The 18,554-nt window shown below is 46.5% G+C and overlaps 1 protein-coding gene across 4 annotated transcripts in view; it reads right to left on the reverse strand.

Annotated features, from left to right (window-relative positions):
• Nucleotides 1–18,554, reverse strand: part of sh3yl1 (SH3 and SYLF domain containing 1) — a 239,990-nt gene that overhangs the window by 61,641 nt on the left and 159,795 nt on the right. For 3 of the 4 annotated variants that reach the window (XM_072498654.1, XM_072498653.1, XM_072498656.1), the window contains one exon: nt 12,203–12,253. In XM_072498654.1, the coding sequence (XP_072354755.1) occupies nt 12,203–12,253 (51 nt within the window). Of the gene's footprint in view, nt 1–8,242; nt 8,452–12,202; nt 12,254–18,554 lie in introns of those variants that run through there. The other variant, XM_072498655.1, reaches the window with a different exon arrangement.

Genomic DNA, 18,554 nt, shown 5'->3' on the forward strand with positions numbered 1-18,554 from the left:
CAGGAATGGAGTTACCAGGAGAACTGGAGTCATGGGATGACAGCACTTTTGGACCATTAAAGTCTGCATTCCTTGCTGGTTTAAAAATAAAAGTCTCCAACGCATTGAAACTGGTGTTTCCTCATCGGACTCCGATGATTCCATTAAAAAGGGATAACAACTTATACGCCATTAGTAACTTGATGTGCTCAAATTGATAGAGATTTAGATTCTAAAATCTATGGGCTGGATTCTCCCAAATGAGGCTATGTCCCCACACCGGCGTAAAAACGCAGGCATTGCACTCCCGACTTTCCTGAAAAAAATACAAGCCGATTCACTTACCTTCAGGGGGCTAGCAGGGACCCGGAGTGCTTTGGCAGCAGACATGCAGACCCCACGTCCGGGTCCTACTCCACGCATGCATGGCGCCATGGCATACTCGGACCCCTGACCTACACAAAGAAACTGGGCCCCCCGATCTCTCCCCCGGCTGCCCATAAGGCCCCCCCGGTGCCAGATCCCCCTGCCCCCACCAGGGGACTGAGTCCGCAGCAGCCACGCGAGACACCCGACCGGCCAGTTGGGAGCTGAGGTTCTCTGGGAGGGCCTCTGGCAATGGCCCCCGAGCCGCGCGGCGTAATTCGCGAATGCGCGGATATTCGGGGCCCAGAGAATTGCCGGAGCAGTGCCAGGCCCAATTTGGCGTGGGACTGCGGTGAATCCAGTTCCATGTTTTTCAAACAGACGCAACCTAAGGATAAGCAGTTCAAACAGAAAAAAATGCCCAATATAATTCAAATGCTTCTCAAAAATCAAAAATTAAAAGAGGGAAATTTTATTTTTGTGGGAAAGAGGGACACTGGGCTAGGTCATGCTGAGCTAGATTACAAGAACGGCAAGAACAATATGTGGCTACAAACTCGGCTCCTGCTCCCAATTGCACACCTACATATCATCCACAATTTCCACCACCCCGCTCTGAGGAGGATTAGACTGAGTGGGAAGCATTAAAAAAAATTATCACCGCAACGTAGAGCTGCACTATTGGAATGTCAAAAAACAAGAAACGCCCACCCTCAGCCCCTCCGTCCCTGCCTCTCCACGCCTTACTTGAAAATCGAAGAGATGGATTATACATATTAATGAGGTTGGAGGTATGGAAGTGGACTGCCTCTTCGATACAGGTGCAGAGTTAACATGTTTTCCGTCGGAATTTGAAAGGATATTTCTTTTGGATTACAACAGACTGTGGCTCATGGAATATGGGAGATCGAGTAACTATTAAAAGAACTAAACCTATGTCAATAGAATTTGGTCCTCATGTATTAATTTCCACAGTCTGGGTAGGCGAAGTGGATCAGGCCATTCTGGGTTCAGATATTCCATCCCAACTGAATTCTTCCCTAAGCTTTGAAAATGGAAAATTACATGGGCAGTTAGAATGTTCAGGAAAGATCAGCTTTACAAACACCTGATCTGGGCCATAGATAACAATGACTGTCGATTATTACATATGGAACCAGCATCATTCACTGGTAGCGCTCCACCATGTACCAAATAATACCCTATCAACTCGTCCTCAATTGAAGGGATTTTGCCTATAGTAAAACAGTTAGAAGAGGGGTATTGATCAAAATACACAGCTCATCAAACAGTCCAGTTTGGCCTGTGAAAAAGGCAAATGGCACATGGCATTTGACTGTTGATTAACAAAAAGCAAATCAGTGTATTGATAAAAAAGTTCCTTTGGTAACTCCATTGTTAGTATGGATTATACATTAATATGTATAATCCATCTCTTCTATTTTCAAGCAAGGCGTGGAGAGGCAGGGACGGAGGGGCTGAGGGTGGGCGTTTCTTGTTTTTTGACATTCCAGTAGTGCAGCTCTACTTTGCGGTGATAATTTTCTTTAATGCTTCCCACTCAGCCTACTCCATTGCCGTGTTAATGTAAGCCTACTTGTGACAATAAAGATTATTATGTGCTGCAAACATAGGGATTGCGAAAAGGAATCCATAACTGAGTATGTCATAAGCAATTTTATAATTGACAGGGTGAAGTATGAAAAAAGGTGACTGTGACTTTTATAAATGAAACATCAATTTTGAGGTGTTTTCTGGAAATTACTATTTATGCACTAAGTAAGGACTAACCCAATGTTATTCCAAGATTTGAATAGCACAGATGCATAATTAACTTTGATCGATTTTAGTGGGTGCCCTGAAGCATGAAACATCCTTCAACATCCTAGGGCTCACCATTGACCATATACTTAACTGCACCAGCAATATAAAATGTCACTGTAAAATTGAGTCAGAGACTGAGAATTGTGCAGGGAGTAATGCACCTCCTGACTCCCCAAAGTCTGTTCAGAAACTACAAGGCACCAGTCAGGTGTGTGATGGAATTTTCCTCACTTGCCTGGATGTGTGCTGGTTCAGATGGGCAAATGTTGTTGCCTAAAAATTTTATATTAGATTTGTGCCTGCCATCATTTAATTCTGCAGAAAAGGGCAAAGGTACACTAAAAGGTAAGGTGGTTGACTAAGGAAGTATCCTGCCACCTGTGCCTCGCGATCAAATTGCTTCTTCAATTATGCTCAAGATCGAAGAATCTTGTCCTTTGCTGTAGACTGACCTCCAGCCATACAAACACAAAGAAAACAAAGACGCCTCAGAATACCGGACTTTACATCGGTGTTTTGTCCATGCACATACATTTTTCTCAAAGCTTCTTGTGTCTACTTCTGGGGCGAGATTCTCCGACCCCCCGCCGGGTCGGAGAATTGCCGGGGTGGCGTGAATCCCACCCCCGCCGGTTGCCGAATTCTCCGGCACCGGATATTCGGCGGGGGCAGGAATCGCGCCGCGCCGGTTGGCGGGCCCCCCCCCTGCGATTCTCCGGCCCGAATGGGCCGAAGTCCCGCTGCTAAAATGCCTGTCCCGCCGGCGTAGATTAAACCACCTACATTACCGGCGGGACAAGGCGGCGCGGGCGGGCCCCCACGGTGGCCTGGCCCGCGATTGGGGCCCACCGATCCGCGGGCGGGCCTGTGCCATGGGGGGCACTCTTTTCCTTCCGCCTTCGCCACGGTCTCCACCATGGCGGAGTCGGAAGAGACTCCCTCCACTGCGCATGCGCGGGAATGCCGTCAGCGGCCGTTAACGCTCCCGCGCATGCGCCGCCCGGAGATGTCATTTCCGCACCAGCTGGCGGGGCACCAAATGCCTTTTCCGCCAGCTGGCGGGCCGGAAATTCGTCCAGCGCGGGCCTAGCCCCTTAAGGTTGGGGCTCATCCCCCAAGATGCGGAGCATTCCGCACCTTTGGGGCGGCGCGATGCCCGACTGATTTGCGCCGTTTTGGGCACAAGTCGGCGGACATCGCGCCGATACCGGAGAATTTTGCCCCTGTTCTTCTGCACTGTTTCCAAATCTAGTTAACTACTGTACTGGGACACCAGTGATGCTTGAAAGCACTGTGGTACCATGAGTTTCTTCGAATCCAGGTGCCACACTAGAGTCCTGGGATGTCTCTTCAGCAGGTTGTGTCATTGCTGCTGTACATGGGCAGGCTGTATCCTGACCACAATGAGAACAAGCATCTAAGGAAGCTGGCATGAGATTTTATTATAAGAGAGGATTGAACCATGCATCCTAACCTCATTTCTGCATAGTCATCATCAACCATTTAGCATATCCCTCCCCTTGCAATGCTGGCCACTCCTTTGAACCGGTCATTTGTAAATCACAGAAAATGAGGGCAAGGCCCGAGTCTCCAATGGATTTATTTAATCTCCACTCGAGTTATACCTGCTTCCCAGGGTCGACATAGGAAAGGTGTCCTATGGGCCTGCAGCCTCTAATTTTTGCATTTTATTTCTGCTCTGCTTCAGGTTTAAATATTTCAAGTCATTTTCTCACCTGATAGACACAGATCTTAACCAAGCTCCGATTATGCTTTGATTAATTGATCAATGATAATCAGTAGTAATCTGTTTTTCCAGATCTTGTGCGCAGTTTAACGAAAAAAGTGTCATTTTAGGCGAGTTTGACATGGTGTTTCTCGCCAGATTTTTCAGTGAGATCCCCAATGCCATCTAACTACACTTAGTAATTTTTCTGGAGTTTCTCCCCGGTCTAGCTCACAGATACCAATTGTTTTCAGCACTGGGAGCTGAATTCTTTGAAAGAGTGCCCCGATCTCTAAGTGAGCATGAAGGTCCCCCATAACCCCACCCATGGGCAATGTCAACCCCCTCTCAACCCCCCAATTGAGGACACCCTGCTATTGGGTCACTGAGGGGCCCCCCTTTTTAGGCCACCCACTCCCCATTTGCACCCCCCTTCACCTCCAACCTTTAGGAGGTCCTTTCTTACCTGCCCTTCACCCCCGACCCTCATACTCCCCTCACCTCTCCTTTAATGGGCATGGCCCTCCTCAGGCCCTGGCTACCCAGGTGGCAGTGCCCCTCCAGCTTGGCAGTGCCAGGATGGCAGTGCTAAGGTGCCAGTCTGACACTGCCAAGGTGCTCGAGTGCCAGAGGGCGAACCTGGGTGCCATCCTGCCCTGTCCCTGACCACCCTCGGGTCTCCAGTGGCCTGGGAGACCCCCCTCAGGTGCCGCTATGTCTTGTCCAAATTTGTGTGGACCAGTGCTAAACGGCGCCATGGAGAGGTCTTCCAGGCAAGGCTATTCGTCCCTGGCTTATGGCTCATTTAAATATGTATGTCTGGATCTCGCCCAGTGAGGGGTGATCCAGACTGTGACGTCTCATGAGATTGTGTTAGGTCCCGTGGGGTCTTCCGAGCGTCGCAAATCTCACAAGGCCTCTCGTGAGATTTACCGGCTCGTTGTGTCACCAAATCGGGCACGACGAGGCAGTTTGATGACGCCCCTTGTGTTTTCTCAGTACTGGCCAGCAGAGCTGTTGTTTAGGCTAAGTTGCTGTTTTTCACTTTCTCAAGCTAGAATACTAAAATGTAATTTCAGGCAGATTTGGCTGGGAGTCTCTGTCGGCGAGTTCCCCACCGCTATCAAACCACACTTAGTCAGTCTTTCGGACCCTGGGAAGTTTCTCTCCAGGTTACCCCACACTTAGAATGCTCTTGGCACTGGGGAGCTGAACTCACTGGCCAGACCGGCTCCTCAGAGATCGGGCCACCATTTTGAAAGGGTGCCAGATCTCTAAGTGAGCTTGAGGGTTCCCCCCACTCACGGGCAATGTCCTCCGCCATATACATGTGCATTAACCCCCCCCAAGTGAGGGCACCCTGCTATGGGGTCGCTGAGGGTAATCCATGCAGAAGCCCATAGACTTTGGCAGGCCTGGAAAATCCCAGCCTACTGTCATTTGGAATGGCTTAAGTGAATAGCATTGGTACAAGTGAAGGCTTGATGTATCCAAAAGACATGGGACCAGAGGAATATGGGGGTAGGTGAGGAAAGGTGATAAAACATCAGCATAGACAATTTAAGCCAAATGGCCTGTTTCTATGTTATAGGGTTTATGTACTGTAACTATTTATTAACTTTTCTCTCATAATTTGACTGTTAAAATACATTCAGATAAAACTATTAAGTGAAATTCATGGTTGTATTTATTGTAAATTCAAAATTCAAAACAGATTTAATATATCCACCTTTGGCTTATTATTAGTTACTGCTATATTGTTGGATTGTTGCACCATTATCTTATTATTCAAAGCATCACATTAATGCCAGATGCCATTTTTTCCCCCAAAGTATCCACAAGCCAGATTTGGTTTGACAAGAAACAATACATCTGGGCAGAAACAAAAGCAACATCCAGGTACAAGTGAGATTTGTGCTGAAATAGGGCAATATGATTGAGTCCACAAGGACAGATAATGACATTTTTACTCTTGATATCTGAGTGAAGTTGCAATCAACTTCAAATAACATGCACAAGCTACAATCATGCTTACTTGGAAACCTGATCAAAATTGATACATGCACATGAATGTATATAGTTACTCAAAGAGACAAGAGAATTACATAGGAGTACTATTTATTTACTCTCCCCAACTAACCCTTAAAAGACGTACTTGTTCAGCATGTTTGATTTTTATTCCCTTGCAGAGGTAAACAATATACCTCCAATATCTTTCAGAGCCGCTCTAGGTTAGGCCATGTGGGACCTGAACAGCTGAGTTTACTTTAAAGGGAACAGCACTTCAGGCTGAACCAAGCCAAATGGCCTTTGACAGACCTCCAATTCGCATATTTTGAGATTTGTATTGCCAGTAATTCCGCAGAAACAGTCATACATACGGACCATAACCCCCTAAAGTTTATGGAAAATTTCAAGATTGGGACAGCATGGTTTTCCGATGGAGCCAGTTACAATAACCATTTAATTTAAACATCATTCATGTGGCCGAAGAAAATGTTATTGCAGATGCTTTATCACAAGTATGAAAGAGACTTTAGGGAACACTGGGTGAAAATTCTCTGGGCTATAATTTCATTCATGCATGCACTTAAATCTTTGTAATGGTTGATAAGGTAGAACAGCTAAGAAATGATTGAGAAGCGAAAGCATCTTTCAAATTAAGATGCTTCATTTTTAAAAAGAGGGGTCATGTCAGAATTGTGGAAAGTTAGCAGAATTAACAGTGAACTTGAAAAGAAAAGAAAATAACAGGAAAGTAAGAAGATTAGCAAGGGTCTAGAGACATTGGGCGCCGATTCACCCAAAAAATTATTAAATGTAATTTTGGCCGGGTTTGGGGGGTGTTTTGCGTCAGCTGTATTGGTGAGATTGCTCTAGTATTCACCTGCATTTAGTACAGAAAAACGAGCCCCATCTGAATCTCGCCATGCATGACTCCTTCACGATCTGATTTTCTAAACCCGCGCCTATGCTGCTCACTGCTAACAAGCGAGGCCTGCTTTTAAATGCTCCCTCAGCACTCACTCTTAGTCAAAACACAGGCTGGCAGCACAGAGATCTGCTGCAGGATTCTCCATTGGCGGGATTCACCGGCAGCGCACCAACGCCCGCGCATTTACCCACAGCATGGGGTGGCCCACAATAGGAAACCCCCATTGGCTGGCTGCGGGAGAAGAGAATCCCACTGCTGGCAGAGATGCGCTGCACCAGAAAATGGGGGTGGCGGGTCGCAGAATCCCGCCTCTGTTCCGTTGACCTGGCCAGGCTTCTCGACACAGTGGATGAGAGGAGGGGCACCCTGCATCCTGAGGAGGTCGGACAACCAGCAATAGGGTGCTGTTTGGGAAATGGGGGCCGAGATTCTCCAAAATCCCGGCCAGGTGTTGACGCCGCGTCAAAACCGGTGCGAGCGACACCGGCGTCATCGGGCCTCCAGTCCCAGTAATTCTCTTTTTCAGGGCTAGAACGGTGCCGGAGTGCTGTGCGCTGCTCTGGCGCCGCAAACCGGCCCTACACGGCCGCCGCGGGTCCACACATGGGCGCCACAGCCGGTGTGGGTCTGCGCATGGGTGCCACGGCCGCCTCCTCGCCGGTGCATGCGCATGGTTGCTGTCTCCGCGCCGGCCCATGGGGCTTGGCGTGGAGGAACATAGGCCCCCCCCTTGGAATGAACGCGCACACCGATTGCGGGCCTGGCCACCGTAGAGGCCCCTCCCGGAGTCAGTTCCCCCGCTCCCCCACCAGGACGGCCCCCACAGCCAGAACGCCGAGGTCCCGCTGGGTCGGACCATATGTAAACCACGCCGGCGGGACTCAGCGGGCACTTGGCCCGTTGAGCGCGGAGAATCGCCGCAGGGTTGCTTTCAATAACCCCCGACCGGTGCAGCCTGCACGATTGGTGCCGATTCTCCGGTCGCCGGAGAATTGGCGGTCCGGCGTCAGAGAGGCGTGGCGGGATTCTCACGCCTCCCCGGCGATTCTCCAACCCAGCGCAGACTCGGAGAATCCCGGCCGGGATGTTTCAGTGAATTCAGGGAATGTCGGTATATTTTGGGAACAAGAGATAACTTCAGATAAACTGTGTTTAGTTATTCATATACTTAAGTGTTATAGTGTACATAAGTCTTTTGTCATGGTTTTTCTTTTCTTTAAAAATATTCTTTATTAGTTGTTTACACAATGATTGAACTGTTCCCCACTGGGTTGTACATTGTTCCTCACATCATTCCAAACAAAAATGCACCACGAAAAACCAGTGTTTCAAGTTATCCTTTGATGGTCAATGTGATATTTTAATTGAAATGTAATGTCCAACTGCGAGAGCAGATAGGACCTGGGCTTAGCATCTTATTGAAACCGTAAAAGATGGTCAGCAAGTCTGGAAGAGTCAATACTCAGATATGTTCACATGAGCCCAATGTTTTATGTTCATTCAGATTGGTGAGCCTCAGACGTAAATGCCCTCCATGCATATAATACCAGATGAGCTGCTGATTAGCATTCAGGTGAGCAGTAATTTTGCACCACGTAGACGCGCACAAGTGACAGTAGACCTCCGAAAGGAAAGGGATTTCAGTGATTACTATAAAAGGGACCCATGGGACAGAGACAGGTGGAACAGGATGATTAAAAAATATATATATTTTTTAAATTCTACATTTTCACATTTTCCTTCAAGATTTACACCCCACCTACAAACAGTAAACGGTAACAAATACAAAATTAATCCCCTTAACAATACCAATGATCCCATCCTCCCACCACCCCAAACAACGGCCCACCTGTCAATATATGCATCCCATAAACCAAACCCTCCCCCCTCCCACGGTGGAAACAAAAAACAAAGGAGAAAAAGAAAAAGGAGTCCGGGACCGCCCATGGTCACCATTGACCTATAGAGTCCACTCCCCCTCCCCCCACTACACTCAACGCCATTCAACCTCTGAAAGAGTACCATACATGATACCCAAGAGTTGTACCCCCCCCCCCCAAAGTCTCCAGCTCCTCCCGTCCACTGCCTCTTGTAAAACTCCTCCTCCCAACCTCGGTTCCTTCTCCCCAACTTTCCACCCAGCTAGACCACTCGGACCCTGTTCTGCCAGGTTCCGATGGCCGCAGCCCCTCCCCCCACCTCACTCCCATTCACTGGCCGGCTTAAACCGGCCAGCGTGGAGGCCCCCGCCTGGGTCCCTTTCCCCCTTGCCCGGCCCTCGGAAAGCCCAGAGATCCCCTTTTAGCACACAAACCCCGCATATCCACCTACACCCCAAAGAGCCCTCATTTCGAGTGAAAGTCCCATCCCTTCCCTTGTCCAAATATACACAACATTGGCTCCTTTAGCCCATACACCCGCACGCAGTGAAACAAAAAAGAAGAAAATACAGTCATGAGGTTATATCGGCACATGGCCATTTCTCAATTTGTCAGTTCTGCCACAGTCCTTCTGCCTTCGCAAACTCCTCCGCTACTTCCGCCATTCCAAAATAAAAGTCCCTGAGCTTATAAGTCACCCTCAGCTTCGCTGAATATACAATGCCGCACTGCACCTTGCTAATGTACAGTGCCCTCTTCACCCGGTTGAAGGCAGCCCGCCTCCTCGCCAGCTCCACCGTAAAGTCCTGGTATACACGTATACCAGCTCCAGCCCACTGCACCACCCGCTTCTGCTTGTCCCAGCTCAGGACCTTCTCCTTCACACTGTACCTACGGAAGCAGAGTCACTGCCCTTGGCGGCTCACTCGCCTTTGGTACAGGCCTCCATGACCGATGAGCCCGATCCAGTTCATATCGGGAGGGATCCTCCCCCTCCCCCAATAGTTTTGCCAGCATTGCGGCAAAATACTCAGTCGGCTTCGGTCCTTCAACTTCTTCGGGCAGCCCCACAGTCCTCAAATTCTGTCGCCTGGATCTGTTTTCCAGGTCTTCCATTTTTCCTCACAGATCCTTGCTAATGTCCATCACCTTCCGCATCTCCTTCCCCATCGAGGCAAGTTGATCACCGTGCTGCAATAATGTCTCCTCCACTTCCTTCAGCGCCTCCCCTTGCTCTCGCACCTCCGCCACTGCGCTCGCCACCGCCGTCATCACCGAGGAAACCGCCTCCTCCACCAGCGCACTCAAAACCTCCCTCATCTCCTTCCTCATTGTCTCCATGTATTTTGTAAACTGCCTTTTGAATTCCGCAGCCATCACCTTAGTTATTTCTTCAGCCGTAAGCAATGCGGCCTCCCCTGGTGCTCCAGCCTCCATTTTCTTTACTGACCCCGCGGTGACCTTTCCACTCCCCGACGGACTTTCAGCTGCTTTTTTCACGGCCGTTTTTTTGCTGGTCTTCGACATTCCCCTCCTCTATGCTGTCTCCCGACTTTTACTGCCTTCGCTGGCCCTAGGACCGGGCGTTAACCCCCGACAATGACGTTCCCGAACGGGAGCCCTCCAACGCACGGCTGCCTCCTGCCTGCCTCACCGGAAGTCGAACAGGATGATTTTTAATAACTTAAATTGATAAATAGGTTCAATAAGTGTACAGCTGGGACGTGTACTTCCCAAAGTATTTCTACCAATTATTATGGATAATGCTCCATAGTAAAACTACAACATTACCAAAAGCAAAATTATTCAGTGCTCTAACGTATTATTAGAACAGGTGATTTCATTGTTAAGATCCTATTTAATTTCAATTGATGGACATTCTGTTCTTCAAATTCAAAGTCACTTGGCACAAATAATTTGATAATTCAATTTTTGCAAACTAAATTAATACATTTCTTTTATCATTCAGGTTGCTTAAATCAATGTTCTGAATAATTTGAAAGAACAAAAAAACAGAATTATTAAGTATTTTTCAGCTATAGGTAAGATGATGATGTGCTTTTTAATTTAACATACAGCTATAATAAAATATGCTGTCAAAGGAAGAAATATGATAGATTCAGCTGAGGTATACCATCAGAATCAATGGCAATCAGCCCACAGCCATATTCTTGCACTAGCAAAACTAATTGAAACTGCATGGATATTAGGGAACAGTATAATGCACCTTAAATATTCTACAGTTGTAGATCTCAATAGGATCAAATCCTCACTCCCTCAACTTCTTTATCTATTTGCTGACCCTTGGCAACATCAGCTTAAGACATGGGGTCAGGTTTCATATTTACAACCATGATATCAGCTGTACCACCGACCCATCCACTGCTTGTCTTTGACTGCTTCTCTGACATCTGTTCCTGGATGGGCTGCTATTTCTTCCAGTAAAACACTGGGATGATTGAGGTTAGTGTTTTCGTCGCCACCCCCTCAACATCATAGAATTTACAGTGCAGAAGGAGGCCACTCAGCCCATCGAGTCTACACCGGCTCTTGGAAAGAGCACCCTCACCTCCACCCTATCCCCATAATCCAGTAACCCCACCCAACACTAAGGGCAATTTTGGACACTAAGGGCAATTTAGCATGGCCAATCCACCTAACCTGCACATCTTTGGACTGTGGGAGGAAACCGGAGCACCCGGAGGAAACCCACGTGCACACGGGGAGAACGTGCAGACTCCGCACAGGCAGTGACCCAAGCTGGGACCCTGGAGCTATGAAGCAGTTGTGCTAACCACTATGCTACCATGCTGCCCTTATTTGCATCAATTGCATTTCCCATTTTCTGAGGTTGAACCAGACTTTTTGCAACCTTGCCGTCCAATTTGACCCACGGCTGAACTAATAACCCCAATTCCTCTCCCATCACACAATCTCCCATCCACTGCATCACACCCATCTGCCTTGGTGCAGTCCACCTTCTGTGAAAAATTGCATCGACGTCGTTGTCACTTCCAGGCTTGACTATTCCAGTCTTCTCCTAGTTGGTATTCTGTCATTCATCTTCCAAAATCTTGAGGCTGAATTTTATCTTGCTGTTGCCACCCAACCAACTTTTTAGCTGGTCTCACCCATAAAATCCAACCCTTCAACTAATCCAAAACTCTGAAGCCAAATTCCTATTTTGCACTGAGTCCTGTTCACGCCTCACCAGTGCTCACTGGCTAACAAATCACTCCACCCAAAGACTCTCCTGAAAAATTGCCTTTTCACCTACTCGTCTTACCCCGTATCTTCTTTTATATACATTTTTTGTCTCATAGTGATCCTATGAAGGGACATTTTACATACTAAAGGCACTCATATTTGCAGGTTGATGTTAAGATGTTGTAATTTGGTCAGAAGAAAACTTGATTTCACAAATGCTACATTACATTTAATGCACAAGAGTTAGCTGTATCTTTAGCTTCAAAACTAATTTTCCACACTTACCACTCTCGTTTCTGGGCAGATCAGGGTAAAGATTGCTGGTGGGCTTCTGCTCTGAATCATGGAAAAAAAATTGCCAGTCAGGATTCATAATGGAACAAACCAGTTCCACCCATTGCAACAATATTTGAACCTATCTAGTATGGCATATTTTGTTTGGTTGATGCTAGCCTCGCTACCAAAATACATTTACACAGATTCTACACTCAGCACCCAGTTACAGGTCTGCCAACATTGGTAAACTGATTGCAAGAGTCACAATTTCTCAGCTAAATTCAGTGTCACTCAGTGTCCAAAAGGTTAGGTGGGATTACTGGATTATGGGGGATAGGGTGGAAACGTGGGCTCAAGTGGGGTGCTCTTTCCAAGAGCCGGTGCAAACTCAATGGGCTGAATAGTCTCCTTCTGCACTGTAAATTCTATGATTCTATGATAACACCCAGTCCAAGATGGCCTGTTCTCCTGTTGGTTCCTCAACATATTCAGGAAACCATCCTGTATACACTCCAGAAATGACTCCTCTATTGTATTGTGACTAAATTGACTCACCTAATCTATATGCAGATTAAAGTCACCCATAATCACAGATGTTCCTTTATTACATGCATGTCTGATTTCCTGTCTAATGCTATTCCCAACATTACCACTGCAGTTTGGTGGGCTATATACCACCCCTACAAATATTTTTAGCCCCTTGCTGTTTCTTAACTCGACTCAGACAGATTCCACATCATTTGTGCTAATATTTTTCATCAATATTGAATCAATATCTTCTATAATCAACAATGCAACTCCACCACCTTTTCCTTTCTGTCTGTCCTTCCTAAAAACTCGCTAAAAGCTCTCAATGTTTAGTTCCCATCTTTAACCTTGGAACCATGTCTCCATAATTCCGACTATATCATACCTCTTTACATCTATCTGTGCAACTAATTCAGCCATTTTATTTTGAATGCTCCGTGTGTTCAGGAACAAAAACGTAAGGATAGTCCTTTTACCGTTCCTTGTCCTGTCCCTACTATTTTTTACAGTGTCATTATCTGATACAGGTCATTGTGTGATACACAATATATTATAAGTTGTTGCTTGGCTGCACAGTGCTTGCATATTGTTGAAAAGAGAGACATGCTGTCTTGCACTTATCAGAAATGCACTAATTACAACAATTTATACAGTCAGAAGTCTTACAACACCAGGTTAAAGTCCAACATGTTTGTTTCAAACACTAGCTTTTGGAGCACTGCTCCTTCCTCAGGTGAATGAAGAGGTATGTTCCAGAAACACATATATAGACAAATTCAAAGATGCCAGACAATGCTTAGAATGCGAGCATTAGCAGGTGATTAAATCTTTACAGATCCAGAGATAGGGGTAACCCCAGGTTAAAGAGGTGCGAATTGTCTCAAGACAGGACAGTTGGTAGGATTTCGCAGGCCAGATGGTGGGGGATGAATGTAATGCGACATGAATCCCAGGTCCCGGTTGAGGCCGCACTCATGTGTGCGGAACTTAGCTATAAGTTTCTGCTCGGCGATTCTGCGTTGTTGCGCGTCCTGAAGGCCGCCTTGGAGAACGCTTACCCGGAGATCAGAGGCTGAATGCCCTTGACTGCTGAAGTGTTCCCTGACTGGAAGGGAACATTCCTGCCTGGTGATTGTCGCGCGATGTCCGTTCATTTGCTGTCGCAGCGGCTGCATGGTCGCGCCAATGTACCACGCTTCGGGACATTTTTTCCTGCAGCATATGAGGTAGACAACGTTGGCCGAGTCGCACGAGTATGTACCGTGTACCTGGTGGGTGGTGTTCTCATGTGTAATGGTGGTATCCATGTCGATGATCTGGCACGTCTTGCAGAGATTGCCATGGCAGGGTTATGGGGTGTCGTGGTCATTGTTCTGAAGGCTGGTTAGTTTGCTGCAAACAATGGTTTGTTTGAGGTTGCATGGTTGTTTGAAGGCAAGTTGTAGGGCTGTGGGGATGACCTTGGCAAGATGTTCATCTTACATCGATGACGTGTTGAAGGCTGCAAAGAAGGTGTCGTAGTTTCTCCGCTCCGGGAAAGTACTGGACGACGAAGGGTATTCTGTCGGTTGTGTTCCGTGTTTGTCTTCTGAGGAGGTTGGTGCGGTTTTTTGCATTGGCGCGTTGGAACTGTCGACCGATGAGTCGAGCGCCATATCACGTTCGTACAAGGGCATCTTTCAGCGTCTGAAGATGTCTGTTACGCTCCTCCTCGTCTGAGCAGCTCCTGTGTATACGGAGGGCTTGTCCATAGGGGATGGCTTCTTTAATGTGTTTAGGGTGGAAGCTGAAGAAGTGGAGCATCGTGAGGTTATCCGTAGGTTTGCGGTAAAGCGAAGTGCTGAGGTGACCATCCTTGATGGAGATGAGTGTGTCCAAGAATGCAACTGATTTTGGAGAGTAGTCCATGGTGAGTTTGATGGTGGGATGAACTTATTGATATCATCGTGTAGTCGTTTCAGTGATTGTTCGCCGTGGGTCCAGGACAAAAATGTCATCGATGTATCTATAACGTCGGTTGAAGGTCCTGTGTGGTGAGGAGGTCTTTTTCAAACTTGTGCATGAAGATGTTGGCGTACTGGGGTGCGAATGTGCTCCCCATGGCTGTTCTGTGCATCTGGATGAAGAACTTGTTGTCGAAGGTGAAGACGTTGTGATCCAGAATGAAGCGGATGAGTTGCAGAATTGTGTCTGGAGATTGGCAGTTGTCGGTGTTGAGTACTGAGGCTGTTGCAGCAATGCCGTCGTCATGGGGGATGCTGGTGTAGAGTGCCGAGACGTCCATTATGACGAGGAATGTTCCTGGTTCTACTGGTCCATGGGTGCTGAGTTTCTGTAGGAAGTCTGTCGTGTCGCGACAGAAGCTGGGCGTACCTTGTACGATGGGTTTCAAAATGCCCTCGATGTAGCCAGAGAGGTTCTCACACAGGGTCCCACTGCCTGAAACGATAGGACGGCCTGGTGTGTTGGCCATGTGTATTTTTGGGAGGCAGTAAAGATCTCCAATGAGGGGAGTACGTGGGATGAGAGCACGTAGGGTGCTCTGAAGGTCTGGATTCAAGGTCTTGATCAGTCTGTTGAGTTGGTGAATGTGTTCCTTGGTCGGATCTGCGGGTAACTGTCTTTAGTGTTCCTGGTTGTTGAGTTGTCGGTATACTTCTTTGCAGTAGTCCGTTCTGTTCAGTATGACAGTGGCCCCTCCTTTATCTGCTGATTTGATGACGATGTTGCGGTTGGTCTTGAGAGCGCGGATGGCTTGCGTTGTGCTTGGGTGACGTTCGGGGCTGTCTTGTGAATGCGACTGATGAATCTGGCATTGACGCGACTCCAAGGCCTCAACCGGGACCTGGGATTCATGCCGCATTACATTCATCACCCACCATCTGGCCTAGGCTTGCGAAATCCTACCAACTGACTTGGCTTGACACAATTCACACCTCTTTAACCTGGGGTTACCCCATCTCTGGATCTGTAAAGATTTAATCACCTGCTAATGCTCGCATTCTAAGCATTGTCTGGCATCTTTGACTTTGTCTATATATATATTTCTGGAACATACCTCTTCACTCATCTGAGGAAGGAGCAGTGCTCCGAAAGCTAGTGTTTGAAACAAACATGGTGGACTTTAACCTGGTGTTGTAAGACTTCTAACTGTGCTCACCCCAGTCCAATGCCGGCATCTCCACATCTTAACAATTTATACGACAGGAGAAAAGGGAGCTGATTGGTAGGCAAAGCAAATTGGATTGGAAATGGTATTGCCATGGAGAAACAATGATTAACTTTAGGCCCTCTAGACTTCAGGGTAATTCAGAAAAGGCACAAGGCTTTAATATATTCCTTTTTTTGCAGGGAATTGGTCCTTGTTTATGGATATATGTCACTTCTAGCAAGTGTAAATGTGCCACATTATGAGCTTAACTATCTTAAATTATTTAGAATCCCTACAGTGCAGAAGGATGCCATTTAGCCCATCGAGTCTGCACCGACCCTTTGAAAGAGTACTTCACCCAAGCACATTCCCCTGCCCTATCCCATTAACCTCTTAATCTAACCTACACATCTTTATGGACACTAAGGGCCAATTTAGCATGGCCAATCCACCTATCCTGCACATCTTTGGACTGTGGGAGGAAACCAAAGCACCCGGAGGGAACTCATGCAGACACGGGGAGAAGTGCAAACTCCACACAGACAGTGACCTAAGGCCGGAATTGAATCTGGGTCCCTGGCACTGTGAGGCAGCAGTGCTACCACTGTGCCTGTGTTTGTTGGTGTAGCTATTACTGCACTCAGGATTGTGCAGCAATGGCTGCACAATCATGGAATCACATGTAACAGTATATAATCTGTTACATGTGTATTGCAAGTTCGGGCAGGTTGAGCATGGTCTGTGTCTGGCATTGCACCAGCTTACCTTCGAAGCTGGACACATGAATCACAGAAAGTCACTTTGCAGGTATAGCATTAAAAAGGCAAATTGAATGTTAGCATTTATTGCAAAAGGACTGGAGTATAAAAGTAGAGAAGTGTTGCAATTGTATAGGGCATTGGTGAGACTACATCTGGAGTATGGTGTCCAGTTTTGATCTCCTTATTTGAAAAAGGATGTGGTGTCATTGGACGCAGTTCAGAGGAGGTTCACCAGATTGATTCCAGGGATGAAAGGGTTGACACATGAGGAGAGATTAAACAGTTTGGGCTTATACTCGCTGGAGTTTAGAAGGATGAGAGGGGATCAAACACTAAAAGGGATTGATAAAGTAAACATAGACCAAAGGGCAATCTAGAATGAGAGGTCATTTATAGGTTGAGAGATGGCAGATTTAGAAAAGAGATGAGGAGGAACTACTTATCGTAGAGAATGGCGAATCTGTGGAACTCACTGCCCCTTCGTGCGGTGGAGCCTGAGTCATTAAATGTGGGGAGATAGACATATTTCTGATTTTTTTTAAATGGGTGAAAGGGATATGGGGAACAGGTAGTGAGGTGGATTTGAGACCAGAAAGAGATCAGCCATGATCTGATTGAATGGCGGAGCAGGCTCGAGGGCTGAAATGCCAATTCTGTTCCTAATTCCTATGTCTCTCCTGATCAGATCATTGCTCACTGTGAATCACAGAAACTTGCAAATGGGCCAATGGCTGGCACTTTCAGATCTGAAAAGTACCCGGTCTACCTTAAATTATCCTGGGAAGGTATTAAAGTGTCTCAAAACAATTTGAACAATAGTTTTAAAAAGCCATTTTATGCTGCTACGGTGCAGTGGCTACAAGAGTGGTATTTTCCACGAATAGAATGGTACCCAATCCAAAAGGACATTCTGCCTATCACACAATTTGAGCAAAGTTATGTATAATTTTCAATATTCATGTGATGCCAGGTGGGTAGGCCATATGTCCTAGCAATAAAACAGCATGTTCCTTTGGTCCTCAACCAGCTCACACTTGCAAAACCCCCAGAAAATGTCCACGGTTAGATGTGATTCTGTGAATGGGCAGCATATACTGAATAATCATGAGTGCACAAATAGCTACACTAACAAACAATTTAAGATAATCAGTCAAGCTCATAACATGGCTCATTTACTCTTGTTAGAAATGACATACATTCATATGCAGGAATGTGTTCCCTGCAAACAAAAGGAATATGTTCAAGCCTTGCGCCTTTCTTTTAATTACCTGGGAGGCCTTTTGTTCCCCATTGCCTTCTCCATGGCAATGCCTTGGCCAATCAGATCTGACTTGCCAGTCAATCAGACCCTTTTATCCTGTAGTATAAATTGCTGTGATCATTTGCAATTTGACATTCTTGTGTTTGATGAAAAGTTTCCACAACATCTCTCTCTTTTCAGTATTATCATAATTTGGTAAATGAAATAGAATAACCCATGATTTATTATTCATATGTTTGTATTTACATAAGTTTCACCATCATATTTTGAATAACTCATATTTGGGTGTGATTATAGTTACACATCACTGCAGATAAATATATTAATATATTAACCATGGGTTAAGTTTCTCCCTAGAAGGAGGGAACTGTTTCAGGCAACATTGACTATGGTGGGGGCTCCAGTCATTGTCTTATTTACATCGCACAGGAACTTCTCACCTCCAAAAAGTTAATTAACACCAAATTACTTTGTAAATGCAATGACTGCTGTTGCAGAGGCAAAAGCAGCCATTTGGTGTTAGCAATGGCCCACTAACAGCCATAAAATAAAAGATCAGGTCATTAGTTTGTCCATGGTATTGACTGAAGTAGGAATGTTGTCAGGGGAACACCCTATATAGTTCAAGTTAGAGGGCAAGATCATCAAACATTCCCAGAG

Source organism: Scyliorhinus torazame, chromosome 4 (assembly GCF_047496885.1).
Source record: "Scyliorhinus torazame isolate Kashiwa2021f chromosome 4, sScyTor2.1, whole genome shotgun sequence".
Lineage (NCBI taxonomy): Eukaryota > Metazoa > Chordata > Chondrichthyes > Carcharhiniformes > Scyliorhinidae > Scyliorhinus > Scyliorhinus torazame.